Source organism: Rhinichthys klamathensis, unplaced genomic scaffold (assembly GCF_029890125.1).
Source record: "Rhinichthys klamathensis goyatoka isolate OS25496 unplaced genomic scaffold, OSU_Roscu_1.1 h1tg000308l_1, whole genome shotgun sequence".
Taxonomy (NCBI): Eukaryota; Metazoa; Chordata; class Actinopteri; order Cypriniformes; family Leuciscidae; genus Rhinichthys; species Rhinichthys klamathensis.
Genome location: NW_026606826.1, coordinates 355,979 through 380,575, shown reverse-complemented (window position 1 = coordinate 380,575; position 24,597 = coordinate 355,979). Strand labels below are relative to the sequence as shown.

Below are 24,597 nucleotides of genomic sequence, written 5' to 3'. Positions count from 1 at the left end.
AGACATAGAGATGGATAGATAGATAGATAGATAGATAGATAGATATAGACAGACAGACATAGAGATGGATAGATGGATAGATAGATAGATAGATAGATAGATAGATAGATAGATATAGACAGACAGACATAGAGATGGATAGATGGATAGATGGATAGATAGATAGATAGATAGATAGATAGATAGATAGATAGATAGATAGATAGATAGATAGATAGATAGATAGATAGATCAATATAGACAGACAGACATAGAGATAGATAGATAGATATAGACAGACAGACAGACATAGAGATGGATAGATAGATAGATAGATAGATAGATAGATAGATAGATAGATAGATAGATAGATAGATAGATATAGACAGACAGACATAGAGATGGATAGATGGATAGATAGAAAGATAGATAGATAGATATAGACAGACAGACATAGAGATGGATAGATGGATAGATAGATAGATAGATAGATAGATAGATAGATAGATATAGACAGACAGACATAGAGATGGATAGATAGATAGATAGATAGATAGATAGATAGATAGATAGATAGATAGATATAGACAGACAGACATAGAGATGGATAGATGGATAGATAGATATAGACAGACAGACAGATAGATAGATAGATAGATAGATAGATAGATAGATCAATATAAACAGACAGACATAGAGATAGATAGATAGATAGATAGATAGATAGATATAGACAGACATACATAGAGATGGATAGATAGATAGATAGATAGATAGATAGATAGATAGATAGATAGATAGATCAATATAGACAGACAGACATAGAGATAGATAGATGGATATAGACAGACAGACAGACATAGAGATGGATAGATAGATAGATAGATAGATAGATAGATAGATAGATAGATAGATAGATAGATAGATAGATAGATAGATAGATAGATAGATATAGACAGACAGACATAGAGATGGATAGATGGATAGATGGATAGATGGATAGATAGATAGATAGATAGATAGATAGATAGATAGATAGATATAGAGATGGATAGATAGATAGATAGATAGATAGATAGATAGATAGATAGATAGATAGATAGATAGATATAGACAGACAGACATAGAGATGGATAGATGGATAGATAGATATAGACAGACAGACAGATAGATAGATAGATAGATAGATAGATAGATAGATAGATAGATAGATAGATAGATAGATCAATATAAACAGACAGACATAGAGATAGATAGATAGATAGATAGATAGATATAGACAGACATACATAGAGATGGATAGATAGATAGATAGATAGATAGATATAGACAGACAGACATAGAGATGGATAGATGGATAGATAGATAGATAGATAGATAGATAGATAGATAGATAGATAGATATAGACAGACAGACATAGATATGGATAGATAGATAGATAGATAGATAGATAGATAGATATAGACAGACAGACATAGAGATGGATAGATAGATAGATAGATAGATAGATAGATAGATAGATAGATAGATAGATAGATAGATAGATAGATAGATAGATAGATATAGACAGACAGACAGACATAGAGATGGATAGATGGATAGATAGATAGATAGATAGATAGATAGATAGACAGACATAGAGATGGATAGATAGATAGATAGATAGATATAGACAGACAGACATAGAGATGGATAGATAGATAGATAGATAGATAGATATAGACAGACAGACATAGAGATGGATAGATAGATATATAGATAGATAGATAGATATATACAGACAGACATAGAGATAGATAGATAGATAGAGATAGATAGAGAGATAGATAGATAGATAGATAGATAGATAGATAGATAGATAGATAGATAGATAGATAGATAGATAGATAGATAGATCTCTAGGTCTCGGTCTCAGTAATCATTCGGCTACAATATATTCTGCACTGTGATTTATGAATTTAAAATTTCAATGCGTTGACAAATTTAGTTGTTTGTTTGGATTAAAGAGAAGTGCAAATCTCAGTGGGATCAAGTGATATTTTTCCTATCACATTTTACATGAAAACACAAATTCCTTTTGAAAACAACTGTAAACCAATAGAGATTACAGAGCAAGTCGTGCTCATAATTACTTAGCAGATTATGCAAATGAAAAACAATGTCTTCCGTAATTATGTATATGAACTGTAGGAACTAAACAACCAACAAATGCAGCTGTTGCCAGACAAGATAGAGCAAGAACATTTGAGCAGAAAGGGGCAATTCAAGACATTTGCAACAAAACACAAAAGGGTATCACAGCATCTGCACAAGTTCTTTAACTTTTAAGTTGTTTAAGTTTCCAAATTCCGGTAACAATTTAGGGTTCAATTCTCACTATTTACTAGTTGCTTATTAAAATGCATTTTACTAGGATATTTGCTGTTTATTAGTACTTATAAAGCACATGTTAAAGCCTTATTCTGCAAGACCGTATTCTACATCCCTTAATCCTACCCAATACCCAAACTTAACAACTACCTTACTAACTATTAATAAACCGTAATTAGGAGTTTATTGAGGCAAAAGTCTTAGTTAATAGTTAGTTAATAGTGAGACCCTAAATTGGACCCTAAACAAAATGGAAATTGGACATGGACATGTTTTATGCAAGTACATTAAGTTAAAACAAAATAAGCAAGTGTTGATGAATAAAAGAAGTACAAAAAAATACAAACTCTTTTATAAAAAATGTCAAATCCAAAGACTAACAAGGTTGGTATAAGAAATGTCTGTCATCTGCAACGCATCAACAAAAACTCTCTCAAATCAAAGCTGTTCTTCATATTAACGCTCGTCTCGTTGACTGATCACCCTGTCAAGTGATATTTTGGGTAATTAGGTACCATTTAAATACCAAAGTTGAAATATCCCTCTCTGTTAGACAGGGGGTGTTATCATTTCGGTCAGAGCCAGAAGCTAGAGACAGTCCCTAATCACACAGGATCGCCTAAGATAATGTAGTCTGTTTCCTAATGACCCTGCGCTCATGTCAGTCATTACTCTCCCGGTGAAGGCACATCATCTGCCTGGACAAGCCGTAATTGGACTAAATGGTGAACTATGAGAGAACATTACACATGTCCCTTTATTAATTTGGTCACGAGAGTTTTGCAGTGGTAATTATCGGGGAGGGGTGGACAACGGCAGATGAAAGATAGCGAGTGACTGACTGCTGCAAGCCTGCAACTTTAACTTTAGAGTCAATGAAAGGAAATCTGGTGTCTCCTTCATGGACGCCGGATGCGATGACGTCTCTGAAAGCTCCTTGGTTTCAGCGCCGGGCATCAAACCAGAGCCAGGCCGAGGGGAGACCGTGCCTTTGCTCTCATGTTTTCATATATTGTGCAGTTTGTAAGAAAAGAGCAATACAATCTTTTAGATACACCTGTCATTTTACCTTTCTTCTTCTTCTGCGTTGAAGAAAACGGAGCCTGGTGGGACCCCGGGCCTCGCTTTGCTCTGCAACTAACAGCGGGTTTAAAAGATGTCAACAGTAAAGGAATTGATTTTTTTGGCTTCCACTAAAACATTTTTCAGCAGTGAGCTAGCAGGGGGTCTTCTGTGTGGAGGTGGTTTCATTGGAGGGGCTGGATTCACATATGGTCCTATGAGTGTGTTTGGGTCTTGGGGGGGAAAGAGAGGGAGGTATAGGAGAAAGTTTCTGCAAGTTTTTTTTTATCTCTGAGCACACCCAAGTTCACTAATGCTTTTGTATTTTGTACACTGATCTCCCTCCATACATTTTAGCATCATTAGCCACGTTTGCATGGACACTTTTCGGAAATGAATCCGAACACTGATGAAAGTGATCGGGTTGATGTGCACATTTGTCATAAGCTTCACATTGGAATTGATCTTTGGACAAGAGTTTACAGAGTTTCCCGCCGTTGACGTTGGGTGCGTCTCAATCAACTCCCTAGCTTTCTAGGTCGTGAACCAGTATGTCGTGTATACTAATTCAGGCACTGGTAAAGACAGTAAGGACCCTGACTCACTACACATTGGGACACTGATATCTTTCTGACATTATTTTTTTTAATGTTGTTTAAATAAATTATGATAAATACTTTGCTTGTTACATATAGATGCAAAATTTCAGTTGTAAATAAATGATAAATGTTAGCTAGATTATGTTCATTATCTGTTTAATGATGTATGTTTATGCTTAAATATAATTAAATAATGGTTTTTATTTTGAAAAACTATATATTGCGTGTCATTATGTATAGTGAGTTGGCTCACATGATTTATTTTGTGCTTCAGAACTTCCATTAAAGGAACACAGTGAGCATCGATGCTCCCTGGTTTTTACAGTGCATTGTGGGACTTTTGAGGGAGCGAACGTTTCAGTACACTGGAAGGATTTTGCGATTGAGACAGCCCTTAAAATGGCCGACTCCCTGATCAGTGCAGTGACTACTGAACTAGGGAGCTGATTGAGAGGACCCGTATACTAACCATCATCCTGCCATCGCTTCTTTTCTTTGTTTTAAAAAGCAGGCTTACTATTGATCTATTTCGGGTCTGAAGCAAGGACTGTCCTGCACCACTTCACAGACAATGAGTAGAAAGAAATTTTTAGAATGACACTACAGTCATTTATTAAACTATATTCTGGAAATTTAACTCAAATCTTCTAAACAGTGAACCCTTTTATTGAAAACATTTTTTATTCAATAAAAGAAATATCAAATTTTTTAACTATATTCAACAACAATAGCTTGTTATGTGCGTCATACGTCATTACACTATTTCTACGTCATTGCACATGCGCAGAACTTTCCAGTTTCAGTTTTCAATCCAATGGGCTATATGCACGCATAACTTCCGCGTTTGACGCAAGGATGCTCGTGCGTTTCCGGTTGGGGAGATTTAAAGCGGAGGAAAACCGAGGAAAACGGGATTATGGCAGAGTCTTCAAAATTTACTGTCCTCTCGTCTTTGAAACGAAACTTTAATACGTTTAGATGTAATTTTATATATAGTTATGTTTATTTAATATAATAAACACAGAAGCATAAACAAAATGAGGAGTGTGTCTGTTTTGTCTGTTTTTGTGACTAACGTTTCTTTAGTATAGCAATAGAGTATAAAAACCAATATAAATTCTCGGTATAGCATTGGACTCTACGATCGGCAGAAGTAATCCAGCATCCTTAGACCTTCACCGGAAATACCGCCGTGCATAGAGCCCATTAACTGTTTAATTTTGACATATCTTTTTTTTGCTCATTCAGAAAATCATCAGAAAATGTCCCACTGTATTCATCATAGGTCAAACAGTTTTGTGCCGTATTGCTGTTTTCTGTGAATATTCAACATCTCAATAATATGCCAACAAAAATGTAACTTTAAAGGTGCCCTAGAATGTTTTTTTTTATTATTTTATAATGTTTCCTGGGTTACCCTCATAATGTTAGTATGTTTTTTAGATAAAAAATAATCATAATTTAGAAATAAATGGCATTTTTCCTAGCCTGCTTTTAGCCTCTGATTTGAACACTCTGTTTGAAGGGGCGTGTCTGCTGTGGGATTCAGTGTAACCGCGGCCACTGCTGTGATTGGCTGACATGCTTGCATATGAAATAGCAACGCATTACATGTGAAACTCTCTCCCGAATACTTTTACTACTGCTATTATACGTTTTTACTATAACAGCTATCGAGATTAACGAATCGTGAGATGTTTTTAAAGTATTTAGATCTATTCCCATCACATAAAATGTTGCCGTGATGAGCATTGAGCAGATGACAGTGTGTTGATCGCGAGAATGAAGATCTAATCATTGCAAAGCAGTTTCTGCACTCTCTCTGCTTTCACCAATGCAAACACGATGATGTAAATACAGTAAGAGCTTCGTTGTGCAGTAACGTGCGTCATTGATTTCATAACGAGTTTGGCAAGTGTCCAGATAAACTCGCGCTGTGTGGAAAGATTGTTCTTTGATCGCTTTCTGTATATAATTTGTTCACAATTTAAATACGATTATTTTCATCCTACTAAAAGAAACGATGTGAAGCTGATATTTTAGTCACTGGCTTGACTTACTGATGCATAAACAGTATTGAACGATTTTGAGAGAAAGATTACCTGTCTGAACTTGAACAATTACACATCAGAAAGTGTTGCTTGGTAGCTCGATCCGAGGCCAGCTCTGTATTGGCCCAAGTTGAGGAAACAGTCGGTGAAATGTTTGGAAATTTCCAGAGAAAATAAAATTAACCCATTGTTTCTTCAGAGGCTCAGATGAAGGAACTAAAAAATACTTTTGTGTTCATGTGCATCCACACTGAGCAACTGCCATGCTTCGGCTGCGCAGTTCCGCCTGGCATTGAGGGCTGGCATTATGCAAATATTTGGAGGCGTACATATTAATGATCCCGACTATTGCGTCACAGTCGGTATTGTGTGGAGAACCGACCGTTTTTCAGGGGTGTTTTTCATAAACGTGAATTAAATGAGAACGCGAAAACAGTCCAGTTTGAGATTCACTCTATGTCATGTCCATGCACTGAACTCTTGTTATTTGACTATACCAAGGTAAATTCAATTTTGAATTATAGGTCACCTTTAAACAAATTATAAAAATACAGTTTCATGGCCATTCAGAAATATAGTACATTTTCTCAATTCACTTGTCATGTGTGTAGAAGAAAAAAAGTTTATTTACACCCTGTCTATAACGATTAATTATATTCTTAACCCCTTCAGCACCTGCTAAATGAAATCTGCATATCTTCTATAAGGTGTATAAAATGTCAAGTTTGTCTTGCTTCTCCCTTTTGTCCTTACAAATGATCAGGCCTTCGGAATCTACATTTCTCAATCAGGACATATAGTCCGTTTACATTCCAACCACCGTCTCTATACATCACCATAGCAACAAAACATTTACAGTACACAAAGTACATGCAAGGCGCATGGCAAGTGCATCCGAACCTCTAACCCGCAGATGTCAGATTGGAAGAGTATCTGCGACGGGTGCCAGCAGAGCTGCAGCATCCTGTACATGTGTGCGATTAATTAGCCCAACCACGTGTTCAGTCCTCTTGTCAATACTCATCATCGTTGGCTAGAACCCCAGCAAAGAATCGCAAACACCTTATCTGTTAACACGCATACATATGCACAGAGCCCAAACTTGTTTCCAGTCACGTGCAAGGGAGATCAGGCCCGTAATTGGTGCTCTGATGTTGTGTGGGGAAAGGAATTTAGTTTTTTTGTCGGGTTTTAAAATACATTCATCTGGTTTTAAAATAAACACGTCTCTTGTCTGCGACGTCTCTGACGCGGGGCTTTTGTTTATAGCTAATGGCCCATGATAAAACCATCATGAAACCATTCAATGCAATCCTCAATCTGTTGTCTTTTCATCTTCACACAGCTGTTTTGTCAAATTCAAGATTTTGAGACCCAGATGCACATCGGATGATGAGAGAATCTGACACACGAGTTTAATATGTCAAAGGCCCCTAACGAAGCATTGTCAGAAGCTCACGAAACATTGATGGCGGTATAACGGTGTGCATAAAAAAACTGATCTGATTTGCTTTTTTCTCCTTTTGTAGGATGCATCCATCGCTCAACGATTCCACATTATGAGAGAGAAACATCCAGAAAAGTTTAACAGCAGGTACCGCTCTTTATCTATTACTGTGTTAACAGCAAACACTTCACCAACACTGTTTTGTCTGTCATCTCGATCTGTAAGCTCGCCAGCGTGTCTACTGGGTGTATTGCCCTGATAACTCTCCTCCCCCCTCAGGTGTGTCTTTGAGACTCCTGCCATGCTTTTGCTTCCCTAAAATTAGATGAAGATGTGGGATTGTATTGTTATGGATCCTAAAATCTGATCTTGAGCAGAATATCCTTCTTAGAGCCATATTTACTAAACAGGGCAAATTAGCGTGAGAGCGCAATCCCATAAAAGTGCCAATGGGAGTGGAAAGTTCTGCGCATGATCTGCTGATGACGCACACATTAAAGAACAGACGCAGCTGGATCATTTCCATAATAACCAACACAATCTACCAAGAGCAGCGCAATTTAGCGTCTGGAATAAGACATGCTATTTTTGGACGTTAAATTATGGCGCAAATAGCAGTAAATTGACTAGCGTAAGCCTTAGTAAATCACCTTGCATGATTCATTTAAATACACCCATAAATTTTGCGTCTCAAAGGGAAACTCCTACAAAATGCATATACTGTAAGATAAGGTCAGCCACAAAAATAACTGTCCAAGCCTCTTCAGCGCTTACTTCTCACTGGGTGTCTTTAGTAAATCCTGACAGTAGCTTCTTAATGCCAAAAGAGGATTTGCGCTGGCGCAAGTTGTTAGTAAATCTGGCCCTTAGTCTGAAAGAAGAATGTTTTTAATGTGATACTAGAAGTTAATATGTGCTTAAGAGATCGAGAAATATTGTTTAAGGCCACAACTTTCAAGATTATAAGGACTAAATGCACCAGTACTGGATAGGATGTAGTCTGATAAAAAAACCTATTAATTAATTATAGTGATAATATACACTTATTATATATATATATATATATATATATATATATACAGTGCTGGGTACATTACATATGAAATTTAAGTCCATTACTGATTTCAAATTACTTGGCAAAATTTTTTGTTAGTAAAGTAATCTATTACATTACACATTTTAAGGTGCAAACTACTTTTTGAATTCTTTTAGATTACTTTTGACCTAATCACATTGAATTGAAGAGAATAATATTTTACCATATTGATATAAAAATTCTAAGAAAAATTAAAACATATTCAATTTTTTATCATCAACAACATGAAGTGCATTAAACTAGAAGACATTCTGATTGGATATAATCGATATGTTTTTTTTAGAAAGGAACATTTAAAATGTGAAAAAGAAGAATTAGGGAGAATCAATAAGTTCTGAATGATTTACAGCCATTGTGTGAATATGTAATCATGTAACCAATGGCATAGTCTGATTTTAAAACGTAATATAATCTAATTACAAGTACTTAATTTAGGGGATCTGATTATGTAATCAGTTACTACCCAATACCACCCCTACCAGAAAATCGCACAATCTGAATATTAGTATGGATTTTTTTTAAAGGCTTAATATTGAGAGGCAACTATAAATAAATTGATTTCCCTAAAGAGGCTAAACATTGTGGCTCTTTGTGGTGTTTTTAATGCTTTGTCTTGTTTGTTTAAGCCGCCCTGCTCAACCAATGGTGTAAATTTGGGGCGGGATTTTCTGTTTGTCAAGCCAATAGTAGACCAGGAAACGTCTCGGTTGCGTATGAATCCCTGAACGGTGACGTAGTCGACGTCGACTGAATGGGATCACGCCAGGGAGCCAGTCGACTACGTCGAACGTGAACGACTGAAAGGGAACCTGTTTGAAAACATTCATTACTTTTGCATCTGCATTTACTGATGCCAGTGTGGCAGATATTATACACTTCACCTTTATGTTATCATATATATTGCTATTGGAGTAACATATAGTGACACAGGTTTACTCAATGTAAATAGATGTACTATTTCCTAATCTTTTAGCACTAGCAGAGCTTTCAAGCAACAGATGTAGGTGCTCCTTTGTGTTGGAGTGTTTCATTCTTTGCTGAAAGGATCTGAGTGATGTGGAACATCTGTGATTAGCCCACAATGTGTGCACCTTCTAATGATGAGCAAATTTGATATCCATGCTCCCATTAATATTTAATGTCCCAATAAGTCAGTACGAACGCAGGCGAGTAATTGGTTGGGTAATTGAATTTGCTTGGGTAGTTTGACATCATTTTTCCATCACCGTGATGACACAAGACCTTCAGGAGAGTCTTTTAATAATCAAATGATAATTATACTTTCTACGTGCGATACTATTTTTCAAACCTGGCGAGCAGATAACATTTTAATTTGAGGAAATCAGGATTGGCCAGAAGACAGAAGGCATGAATGTTGACTGTTGGTGTTGATTCAGATCTGTGTGGGAATAATCAAACAGCATTCTGATCACACAAGAGTCTGTGTACAGGAACCGTTTTATACCACTGTGTCTTTTGAATAATGATTAAGATATTTTAAGAAAATTATACCATCTGTTATTTGAATTTGATAAATAATTCACATGAGAGAATGGGTTTAGATCTCTCTCTATTACATAGTATCTTTTCTCCCTCAATAATGTATGATCATAGTTAGGAAGGTATTGCAGATTTTTTTGTTGGATTTTTCTAGGAACCTTTTACAAATATGTAACTGTTTTAATATATCATCATATTACTGAAGCAAAGGACATGCATATCTTGCTTACAGTTAAAGGTGCTGGAGGGTTTTTATGGACTTTGATGCATAGTCAATGAAACAGGGGCTATTTCAAATTTGATAGGTGGATTTTAAAGTACATGTATGTACATACGTTTGTGTGTATGGTTAAGAGAACCAGTTACAAAATTTTGTCTTTAAAAAATGTCTGTATCAGTTGGCATCAGACACTAATGCCACCCGTTTTGTAGAATGAGTAGTCAACCCAGTTTTTCGTCCAGTTGATCAATGTTTTTTGCCTGTGCATTACTGGTTACTTCATACAAATGTTTTTAGACCATTAACCATATTGCTTTAGGCTAGCAAGCATAGGTCTAGTATATCCATGTTAGGCCATTGGTACAATTTTGCCAGTCTTCTCTTTCTTAATATAACGTAGCACTGAAATTAGCATCTTTTTCATGACTTTTTGGCTGTTTTCTCCATGCAACTTTTCCAATCTCTAACATGTTTTTCCTGTTAACATTGCCTGTTATTGAATGTCATTGCATTGACCTTAGCGAAGACACAAATATTTGATCGGCTTAATGAGCAACCCAACAATGGCCAATTGGTTTTTAATTATAACACGGCATCGTCTTGTTGATAACGGACGCGGGGTCTTGAGCGAACCCGGCTCCCTAGTTTTATTTGCACCTCGGGTGATTACCAGGAGGAAAGTGAGAAGATTTGACACTTTGCAGATAGATTAATTTACTGCTGGAGTAAGACCAGAGGGTGATAATGAGGTCGAGGATTAAAAGCAGACAATCAGTATGGCAGCGTCGCGTGGACTCGTTAAAGTACACTTTCTCTCTCATCGCTGATCATTCATGCGCTTCCAAGATAATCTCTGTCTTCAAGATGATGAGAAAAAGGAGAAAAGAAAGTGTCTCAGTTGTCTTCGGCTTTGGGAACTTTATTATTACACTACGTGTGCCGTCTTTTTAAATGAGTGGTCTTGTGGTTGTCTTCCTCAGAAATAACCATGTGATTTTTTTTTTAAGTTGGTATTAATCTTCACTGCCATCTAAAAAACAAAAAAACAATGCCGTTTGAAAGCCTATTACAATGTTTGATGCAGATCCCATATTAAATTCAGATTTGACAATACTAACAATAATAGCTATATGGTATCGTGGTGAAAAAAGTCAAACTCAATCTTTCCACATAATTTGCTTTAAAAGAACATTTAAAGCCTTCAAATAACTTTGATTGTTTTTTTTTCCAAATCTTTTTATTTTTATTTTTTTCCATGGATACCAAAAAATGATTTTCCATGCATCTGTTCATACAGTAGATGTATGCTTTTTACTTTCACTTTTCTTTTTTTTTTTTTTTTCTTCTTTTTTTTTTATCAGTATACTGTTCAAAATGTTGGGGTCAGTAAGATTCTTCTGTTTTTAAGAAGGAAATTAATATTTAGATTTTCATATTTAATACTTCTATTTCAAATGCTGTTCTTTTAAAAAGTATATTCCTCAATGAATCCACCAAAAATTTGTTTTCAAAATGATAAGAAGAAATGTCTGAGCAAATTTTAGCTTTGCCATCACTGGAATAAATCACATTTTAAAATATATTGAAATAGAAAACTGTTATTTAAAATTTTTAATAATATCACAGTATTACTATTTTACTGTGTATTTGATCAAAGAAATGTCTTTCAAAAACATAAAAAAAATCTTAAACATTTTATTTTATTTTTTACAAATTTTAAAGACTTGCTCAAGGCTTTTCGTTGTTAATTATTGCATTGTAGCCATTTCCACATTCACGCCAAGTGTTACTAATGTGTGATTTATTTTAGCCGTATGATACTGACCAGGGAGGAGCGCTTGAGCTCTACTGAGCCGTCTTTGAAACAGCCTACCGCTGACCAGAGTGTCTCCTTAAGGGTGACATGCTCAGCCTGAGGCGGTCATCTTTAATTATTCTCTGTTTAACCTTTCCTCAAGTCGGAGGGAGGCTGAACCATAGAGGGCCGTTTAGCGTAATGAGGGTCCTCATCAAAAAGCTAATGCAGGAGCTAAGACTGTTTGACCCACTGCTCTCTCTCTCTCTCTCTCACACTCACACACACACACACACACACGTAAGCCATCACACCAGGGCCCAGGGCACCAGCGCTATGCACACTGCTCCTCATTTCAAATGAAATCGCTGGTCTGACTGGGATGTCATCTATAATTAATGACCACTTCAGAGTGTAATTTATTGAGATCTCACCTGTGGCCCTGTCCCCATCCCTGCTGGACTTTCAAACCCCTCCCAGCTCCACCCACCTCCTCATGTTCACACACTACTTACACACAGAAATAGCAGACAACTCCACCTGATGTTTGGCACTTCACATACCTAACGTTAGAAGATGATCTCACACGTTGCACAACCATGTAGTCAGGTATCAACACTTATCACACCAAAAAAATCATAGAAAGTGATGTATTGTATTTGCACATACAGGATTGTAAATACATATTCAGAATTTGAAGAGACCAAATGTACAAATCTTTAAGAATCAACCATTTCAACACCCATATTCTTCAAACAGAACATTATCCCCCTCAGTATTTATGATGGTTACAGCCTTGTATTCATATATATATATATATATATATATATATATATATATATATATATATATATATATATATATATTATTTTATTTATTTATTTGACCAGTTTCTTCTGTTTGTTTTCTTTATTGGTCTCTGCTGATTTTTGCGACCACAAACCGCAGTTCATTCAAAATATATTCATATGCTCACCATTATGTTGTTCCAATCTTTAATCATTGAAACAAAAAATTTGGTAAATGGCTCAGTGTTTTTTTCTCCATACAATGAACGTCAATGGGGTCCAAGTGTTGTTTTGGACCTCAATTTCATTGTTCGGATTTTTTTTTTAAAGAGTTCATATTGACCTATAAGTCACATGGACCACTTTTATGGTGCTTTTTGTCATTTTGGACTTTGACCGCCATCTTTCAAAATAAAGTACAATACTGTTCAAAAGTATGGGGTTGGTAATTTTTGGTAAGAAGTTTATTATGTTTACCAAGGCTTTGTTGATTTGATCAAAATGCATTAAACCAGTAATTGTGTGAAATATTGTATGTGTATTGTGAAATGTAGCATTATAATTGTCTTTTCTGTCACTTTTGATCAATTTAATATAATTAAAATACATTTCTGACTCCAAACTTTTGAACACAAGTGTATAAAATATAGAAATCACAGCAACCTCCCTTTCATTAGTGGGTTTTTTGGAAGACCCCATTGCGTTTGATTTCAGATTGATGGCCATCCGCCAGATCCTCTATGGTTTAGTCTCATTCATGTTTGTAGACGTGCCAGGGCTTGCTGTCATCTGATTACCTGTGTTGCATCTCTTAGACTCAGTTGGCAGATGCTGGTCTCCATCTGCAGGGCCTGTGAGACATTCCCCATCCTTACTGGAGCAGAATTCCACAGGGAAGCCCTTACTGTACAAGAGAATGAGTGTTATACATGTGCACTGATGACTGTTGTGTATCACAGATCACTTGTACACAACAGAGCTGTAGTTGAGTTTTAGGTGTCGATGTGCACTTGGTCCCTGTGGTATGGCCAGTAGTCAGATAAAGCCCAGCGGTACTAGAAAGGCCTCCTTTCCCTGCTGAGATCTCCGGCAACCTCTTCAGTACCCGCAGCCCCATGTGGAGCCACTGACTCCTGCAGGGCCGCCAGCTGTCAGGGAACCTCTCCTCCTTCACACTCTCCAGCTATTAACCATCACTCGGAGTCGAGAGATCCTACTCTACTCGCATGACAGGCCTCTCTTTACTCTTTTCATTCCAAAAAGCGCACACACCAAACTATTTAAGCTTAGTCTTTTGGTAGGGTTTAAGTACTAAAAATAAGCTACTTGCTAAATGCATTACTCTTTCACTGAACTTGTTGCAATGCATTCTGGGATTGTTTCTCCACAAAGGATACCTGCCTTAGAATTAGTTCAAAGCGAGGTATTTTAAGAGGCAACATAATGGATTTGGATAATCTGGATTACGCAATCAGATTCCTAATATTAAATACTTGTAATTCGATTATATTACACTTTAAAATACTTGTAATCAGATATATGCCATTACTATATATACTATATACAGTTACTGTTTAGTTACATGAATACTTACAGTAATATTCACAAAAAGGCAGTAAATTATTAAAAATATACAGATTCTCCATAATTCTTCTCATTTTTAAGATTCTCCCCAATTTCCTTTCTAAAAAAGCCTATTGCTTGTATATGTTTGGAAATTCTTCCAGTTTTGTGGAATTGCACACATAAGAAATTTGAGAGGCCACACAGCATAAACAAGTAAAATATTTTTAGTAAGTGTTTTATTTTAATTGTTTCATTTTAACATATTTTTACTTATTACCTTTTCATTAATTTCCGAACCCCCTGGCGTTCCTACACAAACCCCAGTTTGAGAAAGTCTGACATGTTTAATGCACTTCACGTTGTTGATAACAAAGAGTGAAATTTGTTTTGTTTTTCTCTGCATTTTTATATGCTAATATGCTACAAGATTTTTCTATTCAAATCAATGTGACAAATGTTTCAAAAGTAATCAAAAAGTAATCAGATTTTATTACCTAAAATGTGCAACGTAATAGATGACGTTACTAACTACAATTTCCATCATGTAATTTGTATTCAGTAATGGATTACAGTCTGTAAATAATCTACCCAGCACGTGTAATGTATATAATACAGTTAAGAAAATGTTAAGAAAAAAAATACATACAAAACTTAATTATATATACTGTATGTGTGTGTGTATATATATATATAATTAAGTTTTGTATGTATTTTTTTTCTTAACATTTTTTATATTTCTAGTATATCACATATCGGTATATAATTTTTTTTTTTTTATAATTAACTTGAATGTTTTATATAAGGCTGCATTTATTTGATAAAAAATATAATAAAAAACTGTGAAATAACGGTTTTCTATTTTAATATATTTATAATTAGGTTTTTTTGGTTGTATTTTAAGCATTCTGTCCATTGGGTTTTAGTGGGTTTTACAGTTTTAAGACAAACCCTAATCAGAATGTTTGAAGAGTATCACAGAATCACCCCAAACTCGTGTCAAGCCTCTCTCTCTCTCTCTCTCTCTCTCTCTCTCTCTCTCTCTCTCTCTCTCTCTCTCTCTCTCTCTCTCTCTCTCTCTCTCTCTCTCTCTCTCTCTCTCTCTCTCTCTCTCTCTCTCTCTCTCTCTTTCTCTCTCTTTGAAGTGTCATGTTCTACAAAACAGTGCATCAGAGCAATCCTGACAGAGGTAGTTATATCAATGTGATATTTATCACCTCAGATAAAGAAGAAATTAGTGTGAGAATGAGGTCGTACATCACTACAGGTTAGATTAGATGTCAAAAGAAAAATCGATGACAAGACCATGTTTGCCTTCCTCAGACGCAGCAGAAAGTGACGAGAGGCAAAGTCGCCTCGGGTCGACAACGCGCAACACACATCACACTTTGCCTCAGGTCCGTATTCAGTACCACCGCAAAGACACAGAGTTGACACAATGTTGATTCGCAACATACATTTTTCGTACTTTGTTTGACTCAGTAACCTCATTTACACCTGCTTCAATGTAAGAATAATCCAAAATTTCATTCCAGCCCTCCTAGTGTGTGCATGGATCTTTCCTACAGTCTTTAGTGCAGATGTGACCCGTCTATCAGCCCTACTTGTGTGCGTCGGTGAAAGGGAACAGAACAGATGGGAATCCGATTGAAGAGATGAGATGCTCCTAATTACCTAATGAGCAAAGGGATCGGCTTGATTTGTCGCTTTAGCACTCTTGTTAGGTTAAGTGGAGGGAATCGACTAAGGAGCCATCTTGGCACAATCTATCCTGATCTTTTGCTCAAATGTTTGCAATACTGGAACTCAGAGGTGAAGTCTAGCGAAAAGACACGTTGTCTAAAATCAACAGTATGTTAGAGATCCTGATAAACTTCTATAATGAAACTATATCTATTTTTAGTCTTTTCTTCATTGTCATCATCTTTGGCTAAACATCTGTGGCTTTTTTTAATTTTTTATTTACTTTGTTCCAAACCTGTTTTTTTCTACCTTTCTCACAAAAGGAGACTTTTGCTCTTTCACTTTTTATACAAGTACAGTTTACCTTGACCACATCTGTTGTCAAAAATATCATAAAGCATCATAAAATTTATATTGGTATGCAAACTATATTTAAGTCGTATAAAAATATGTAATATAAAGCTGTATGAAGTTTCTTACATCATATTTGAAATACATATTTATTTAGAACCAAATTTTCTTTGAGAGAATTTGAAACAAATTATTAGTAAGAGTTCCAGTCAAAATGAGTTCAAATGATGTAACACAGACACTTACCTGTCCTGTACAGTGTCTGTTAACCTTCTCATTCAGATTAAATATGATTTATGCTAACAAACCATCCTTCGACATTCTGTTCTTGATTTTTAATGCAGCTTTTAATTAGACATATAACGAAGCATATGTTAATCCAGGCTATGTCCTGAATGTGTGTGTAACTGTAAGTACACACTGGTTGGAGAGTTTGCAGCCTCCGTCACAATGAAGAAGTGTGTGTCCGTTTAATCTGTGAGGTGTGCATTGCCCATCTCTCCGTGTGCGCCGTGTTTTCCTCATCAGTTCTGCCGTATATTGACCATGTTGCACATTATAAATCAAAGGCAGCGAGGTTCTCCTGCAAGTGGCTAATGAAAGCTCATTTTTAACGTCACTAAATGGTTCTGACAAAAAGTCTAATGAGGAAATCAATAATTCAGCGATTGTTGTCCTGCTTATACTAATAGATCCAGGTTGTTGGGGCTGGGATGCAGTGAAGAGGGGGCCATTTTTTATTGCACAGTTTCTGCACATCAGCGTGTTTTAAAAGGTTTTCTTCCCGCCGCGGACCCCTGATTGATAATCTGTTGTGGATTTGCGACTGATGCGAGGATTTTGGTCGGATTCAGTTTATGGGCATTTAAGAAGTGCTGTTGCCATTAATATAAATTGAATCCATTCTGTGTGAAATTTGGTGAAGAATACCTGTCACCTCCCTTTTAATTATAGAGGCACAGATTGATGTTAGAAAAATAATGCGTCTTATCTGTATTTATCTTTTATTGTACAATACCACAAATGTTTTTTTTTTAATACAAGTTTTCACAGCGATGCCATTGAAGAACCAAATTTGGTTCCCCAAAGAACCTTTTAATGATCAGTTCATAACTTAATTTTTTTGTCTTAATGTGTAGAACATTCAAATTATCTAAAGAAGCATTGCATTATCTTCATGCATTCCATCAATGCCTATAACAAACCTTTATTTTTAAGAGTGTACCATGCTAACAGTCCCCATGGATCTCTGCATGCTTGTTAGTCTCCTCCAAAAACAAAAGCATTTTTATTGCTTTCATGTCACTTACCTATTTTTTCCTATTTTTCCTTCAACTAGATCCCATTTTTATGCTTGGGATTGTGTAATTCTTTAAATCTCTAAATCCTTCGTGTTTTGCTCTTTTCTGTAGAAGGTTCAGGTGTGTGTGTGTGTGTGTGTGTGTGTGTGTGTGTGTGTCTCTCTGCTGGTAATGAAAACAGATGGTGGTTTGTTCTGGTGAGGTCACTGATCATGATCCTGGTCCCAGAGAGACTTTGTGTGGGGTGGGGGACAGGGGTCCAGCTCCACAACCCACTCTTAATTGAAGGGGCAGCTAGATTACCCTCTCTGAACCCTAGCTGGGCTCTGTGATGGTAGGGGTTTGCGCCATGTGCTTCAGTTCTTGAGTCGTCCTGGATCATTTTCATGCCAAGATGGGGACCAGGCAGTCATTGTGAATTACTTTAGGTGATGCATTATTGTAAATTCATTCATTTTGATTTGAACCTACAGTCTTGCAATTACTAGTATACTAGCTCTGATAATAAAATTCTGCCCGATACAGATAAACAGTTAATTATTTAACAGTCCGATAACTGATAAATGACTCATTTGACTGAAACAATTTTTTTAAAGTAAATTTAGTCATCACGTAAGGAATAATTGATGATGGCCGTTGAATTATTAGAAAAAATATGCACACCCGAGGTGGTAACAGTGTTCGGCTGCAGCATCTCTGCTAACAGCGAAACTGTAAGTTGATCTGCTCCAAGAACAGCGCTGTTATTACCTCGTGTGAAATGTCATGTAGCTTTTAAGTTGTTAAACTATTTTACAGATAAAATCATCAGAGCAGCGCTGACAACACGTTTCAGTGCGAGTATGTGTGTGCGTTTCTGCGTTTACAGTTTGAGTGTGTGAGAGAGAGAGTGGGAGAAAGAAAGTACATGCTTTTCCGTATATAATAAAACATAATTGTGTGGCTAAAACATTGAAATAATTTGTCATTTTTATCCTATTGTTTACTATATTTATTTGCTTGGTCAGTGTCGTTTTGGTTTTATTTGCTGTTGTAAGCTGTAAGGACATGTGAAATATTTGTAATAATTTGGCGAAGTGATATGGAACTGTAATGCGGTCAAGACCTGGCTGGAACTACTTTAGCCGTGCGTTTCCCTGAAAATAATTGCACACCTTAGAAAGTTCGCCAACCAATCAGATTCAAGCATTCAACAGCCCTGTAGTATAAAATAGTATAATGTACAGTATGAAAAATGTATATTCATTTGAAGATTTGCTAAAGATACCATTTACAGTATTATTAAATGATTAGGATTTTTAAAGAATAAAGGTATAAAAGTAATCACCTAGATGTTAAAATAGGGGAATTGTGCATGCAAAAAAACATTCAATTTTGGCTGATAACTATTATGGTACCAATATATCATGCATACCTAGTTACCAGCTCAGATATTTAACCACTACACTCGAAAGGGTTTTTTTTTCGCAGCAATGCCATAGTAGAAATATTTTGGGTTCCTCAAAGAACCTTTTGGTGAAAGGTTCTTAAAAGAAATATTTTTTCTTAATGCATTTAAAAAATATTAAAAAGAACCTTTTGTGCAAAGAAAAGGTTCCATGGATGTTAAAGGTTCTTCATGAAACCATAGATGCCAATAAATAACCGTTTCATTTTAAGACGCCACACCACTCACCTAATGATTGGTAATAATCTATAAAAAATACATTATCCATAAAAATCTGATACAACTTGTTGGTTTCAGGATGAAGAATAAGCTTTGGTACTTCGAGTTTGGCACCTCGGAAACCTTCTCAGCAACTTGCAAGAAGCTGCATGATTATCTTGAGGTGGAGGTAATGAGAATAAGTGAGAAACCACATGCCTTATCGCCTTTCTAACACTTAAACACCCCCTGCAAAACCACTGGAAAGAACTGTGGCGTATTGTTTTAATACAAGAAAAATACATTTTGCTAAAATGTTGTTTTTGTATTATAACAAAGAGCAATTTATTTTCAGTGTGCTTGTGCTAATACAACAGAATTAGATTTATTTATTCATTATTGATTGATCGATTCATTCACTGTATAATAATTGTAATTTAAATATATATACTGTACTGTACATAAACACACCTTGCAATTTTTTCCCATTTTTTTTTTGTAGTTTTGTAGTGTGATGGTATCACCCTGAACCTCAGCAACATCTCATTGGAGAGCATCGCCGTCCTGAATATTCCCAGCATGCACGGCGGTTCCAACCTATGGGGAGAGACCAAGAAACGGAGGGGTCACCGTAGAACAGGGAAGAAGTCTCCAGAAAAGAAGACCACAAACAACTAATTTTTGCTGTCCAAGGTATACAAACGCATACTCGCATATCACAAATCGTATTGTAGGCTACTAAGCAGGACAAAATTAATGAGATGTCGGGTTCTGATTCCCATGCAGTTTTTTAATTTTTCAATAATTTGTTTTATTTGTTTTATTTTTATTCGGGTCTAGTCAAAATTAGTTTGTGGTAATAGACATTATGCCAGAAATGCTGTGAATAGAGCTTAACTTAAATTGAACCTGGAACATTTCTTTAAGGGTCACCTTAACATTACTGGTTTGCAAAGTCCTTGTCTTCACACCCGATTAATCAAAGGCAACTTCAGAGAAACTTTTCTTTCATGATGAATATTTCACCAGTGACACATTGAATCATGGCGAGTGGCTTTTGTTTGGGTTGAAGGGGCGCAGTTTTAATGTCAGTGTTTGGGATTGTCAGTGGCTCTGTAATGGCTTGTGCTAGCGTTGGTGGACAGACCTGTCTAATCAAAGCAGAATCAAATATACCATGGTAAAGCCAGGCTGATTGGGGTTTCAATAACTGTACTTTCTAAAGGCTTACTGTCACATACGTCTGCTGTTGCCACTAGCTGTGCTCAAGGGTACTGAAATGACTCCCATTATATTTCATGCTAATTCTTGTTTTTCATACTACAAAGTTTGCATAATTTCAAGCTAGGTTGTGCAACTTTGGTTCTTTGTAGTCTCAGAATTATACGGTATGCCCTTGGACCGCCCACAGATGTTTAAGGCTTATTGTTATTGCACACATAACTAGAAAAGCAAATCTTACAAATCTGGCAAGCTCTAATCTGATTGGCTGGCTTTACATGACTTTCTAGAGTAAGAGTACTGAACACAGTTTGTTTTTGACAGTCCGCCTAAAATAATGAATAAATAAATGCCATAGTCCGCCAGGTTAATGCTATCAGATCTTTGAAAGATATTCAACATTTTGTTTGAGGTAGTAACAATTTAAGTATAAAAAGTTATAACGTGAGATATAAAGTCCCATTTGTGATATTTAAAGTTGCATTGTGAGATAAACACACAATGTGAGATAAAAAATCACATTTTGAGATTTAAAATCATAATGTGGATATAAAGTCATAATGCGAAATATAAAATCACATTTGTGAGATATAAAATCAAATTGTGAGATATAAAGTCATAATGTAAAATTTAAAGGGGTCCTATTTATGATTTTTCACTTCTTCAACTTTAGTTAGTGTGTGATGTTGCTGTTCGAGCGTAAAAAAGATCTGCAAGGTTACAAAGCTCAAAGTCCACTCCAAAGGGAGATATTTTATTTAACAAAATCTACGTTAACAAAAACGTTCTGTGAAATCCGTGCTTGCAAAGTCTGTGCATGAAATCCGTTCTGGACGGTCCTCTTGTTTGTTAACATTCTTAAGTCTGAATCCGGCTTTAATTGGTTTAAAATTGACGCCATCCTTAATATTTACATCTGAGTAGAGCTCGCAGTTATGGTATGAGGCGGGACATTTCCCGAACACAAGCGGTGCCGTGCCAATCACAACACACTGGGCTAGCTAACCAATCACAGCACATTTCGTATTTCAGAAGGAGGGGCTTCATCGAATCGGAACTAAATGGCGCATTCGGGACAGACTGGGGAGAGGTGCTATAATAATGTAAAATATGTGAAAATGAATGTGTTTTTTTAACAATCAAACATGAAAGCATGTTCTAGGCTAGTACACCACGAAAACAAAATCAAGACTTCTTCGTAAAAGGGCATAATAGGACCCCTTTAAAGTCACATTAAACTCCCATTTGTGAGATATAAAGTCAGATTGTTTAGATATAAAGTCACATTGTGAGACATGGTCATAATTTCAGACACAAAATGTGTGAGTGTATATATACAGTAGAGATCAAAATTAAAGAACAACATACAATTTCCTAAATTTCAAAGTTACTGCTTAGTCCTAGTTAGAGTTAACCTAACAGGAGCAGAAGGGCAGTTTTTTTTAGCATATTTCATAAGCTAAATATATTTAACTGCAGTATATAAAACTTAAACGAGACAATTAAAAAATAACTCTGGTTAAAATTAGAGAACTCTTTCAGATACCTCCAAGTTATTGGTGATAATGTGGCACCTGGTGCTAATTTCCTTAATTATCTGGCACACCCTATTTAACTGGCAGCAAACTTTACAATTTTAACTGACTTTGCAAGATGGCAAGGCGCTCTAAGGTGGCTGAAACCCTACGACACCAGGTTGTACAGATGAAGGCCAAAGGGATGACCCTTTCAGCTATTGCAACAGAAATTGTCTGTTCCAAATCTGTGATTTAAGCTTTAAAAAGACAGTCATTCATTCAAGTCCCCCAAAAAGGCTGGTCGTCCACGTAAGACAAATACACGAGAGGACAGGACGATGCGAGGACTTTCAATGGGGAATCGGTTCAGCTCTGAATCCAGTTCAGAGCTGAACACAGTAAGAATCTGTCTTGGCATACAGTGTCTCGTCGTTTAAGAGAATTCGGACTGAAAGCTCACTCTGCAGTGACCAAGCCTCTCATCAGCAGAAAGAATCAAAAGGCTAGACTAACCTTTGCGGAGGACAGATGTCGTGTGGACAGAGGAGAACTGGTCAAAAGTTCACTTTAGTGATGAAAGTAGGTTTAATTTATTTGGGTCAGATGGGAAACATTATGTTCGGCGTCAAACTGGGGAAAGATTGAACCCAAAGTGTGTAAAGAAGTTAGTCCGAGGTGGAGGAGGAAGTGTCATGGTTTGGGGGGTGTTTTCTGCAGCAGGAGTTGGGCCTACTATACAGCTACATGGCAGGGTGAATGCATATGTTTATCAGAACCTCCTTCGCCAACATGCGGTTCCTTCCCTGCAAGCATCTCCCAATCAGCCTGCAATTTTCATGCAAGACAATGCCCCGTCACACTGCAAAACGGGTAAAGCAGTTCCTTGAAGCTCAGAAAATTGAAATAATGAAATGGCCAGCCCAGAGTCCTGATCTAAACCTGATTGAAAATCTTAGGAAAATCCTTGGCGACAAAGTTATGGCTAAGAAACCCACTACAGTTACCGAACTGTGGAAGAGACTGGAAGAAGAGTGGACCAAGATCACACATTCTAGAATAGATGTCCTGTGGCCGCAGATGTGCTCAGGTCATTCAAAGCAAGGGCCTCTACACTTCCTGCTAAATTTTGACTGCTGTAAGCCTCAAATTTTAGTTGTAATGTTTTCTTTTTTGCTGCAATGGTTATTGTTCTCTAATTTTGCTGTGTTTTCCACAAAATAAAGTTTTTTTTTGTTGAAGTACCTTGGTTATTTTGTAAAAAATGCTAGTAGAACAATGGTATACCCACAGCGAATATTCCTTCAAACAATTTCTGAAAATAATCAAGTGTTTCTTAATTGTTCTCTAATTTTGATCTCTACTGTATATGCATATGAGTATAATATTAAAGGGGTCATGAACTGCATTGTTTTATGTGGTGCACTTGTGGTGATTTTTACATTTAAAAAAAATTCATAATTTAGAATAAAAGGTATTTTTCCTACCCTGATTCTAGCCCTCTGATTTGAACACCCTGTTTGAAGGGAAGTGTCTGCTGTGAGACTTCAGTGTAAACGCCCACTGCTGTGATTGGCTAACATTTTTTGTTTATGAAATAGCTAAGTATTACATGTTTAACTCTCTCAAAAACTTTTTGCACGTTTTTACTATTACAGGTCTCAAGGTTAACTGATTGTATAAAGTGTTGATTATAGCATTATATTTAGATTGTGGCATGAAAGTTTGCAGTGATGACCATTGTAGCCGATCATAGACATGTTGAGCACAAACTCGGTTTCTGCACTCTCACAAATGTTTTCATTTGAATTAACACTGTTACTTACATGCTGTTGCATTAACACTGTTACTTACATGCTGTCGCATTAACACTGTTACTTACATGTTGTCGCATTAACACTGTTATTTACATGCTGTCGCATTAACACTGTTATTTACATGTTGTCGCATTAACACTGTTACTTACATGCTGTCGCATTAACACTGTTACTTACAAGTTGTCGCATTAACACTGTTACTTACATGCTGTCGCATTAACACTGTTACTTACATGTTGTCGCATTAACACTGTTACTTACATGTTGTCGCATTAACACTGTTACTTACATGCTGTCGCATTAACACTGTTACTTACATGTTGTCGCATTAACACTGTTACTTACATGTTGTCGCATTAACACTGTTACTTACATGCTGTCGCATTAACACTGTTACTTACATGCTGTCGCATTAACACTGTTACTTACATGTTGTCGCATTAACACTGTTACTTACATGCTGTCGCATTAACACTGTTACTTACATGTTGTCGCATTAACACTGTTACTTACATGCTGTCGCATTAACACTGTTACTTACATGTTGTCGCATTAACACTGTTACTTACATGCTGTCGCATTAACACTGTTACT

At 36.2% G+C, this 24,597-nt stretch overlaps 1 protein-coding gene across 1 annotated transcript in view; it reads left to right on the top strand.

Moving 5' to 3' along the window:
* Positions 1-24,597, top strand: part of dgkb (diacylglycerol kinase, beta) — a 61,485-nt gene that overhangs the window by 25,432 nt on the left and 11,456 nt on the right. Inside the window, 4 exon segments of the mRNA XM_056270819.1 lie at positions 7,592-7,656; positions 19,551-19,641; positions 19,962-20,115; positions 20,118-20,144. Coding sequence (XP_056126794.1) covers positions 7,592-7,656; positions 19,551-19,641; positions 19,962-20,115; positions 20,118-20,144 — 337 coding nt within the window.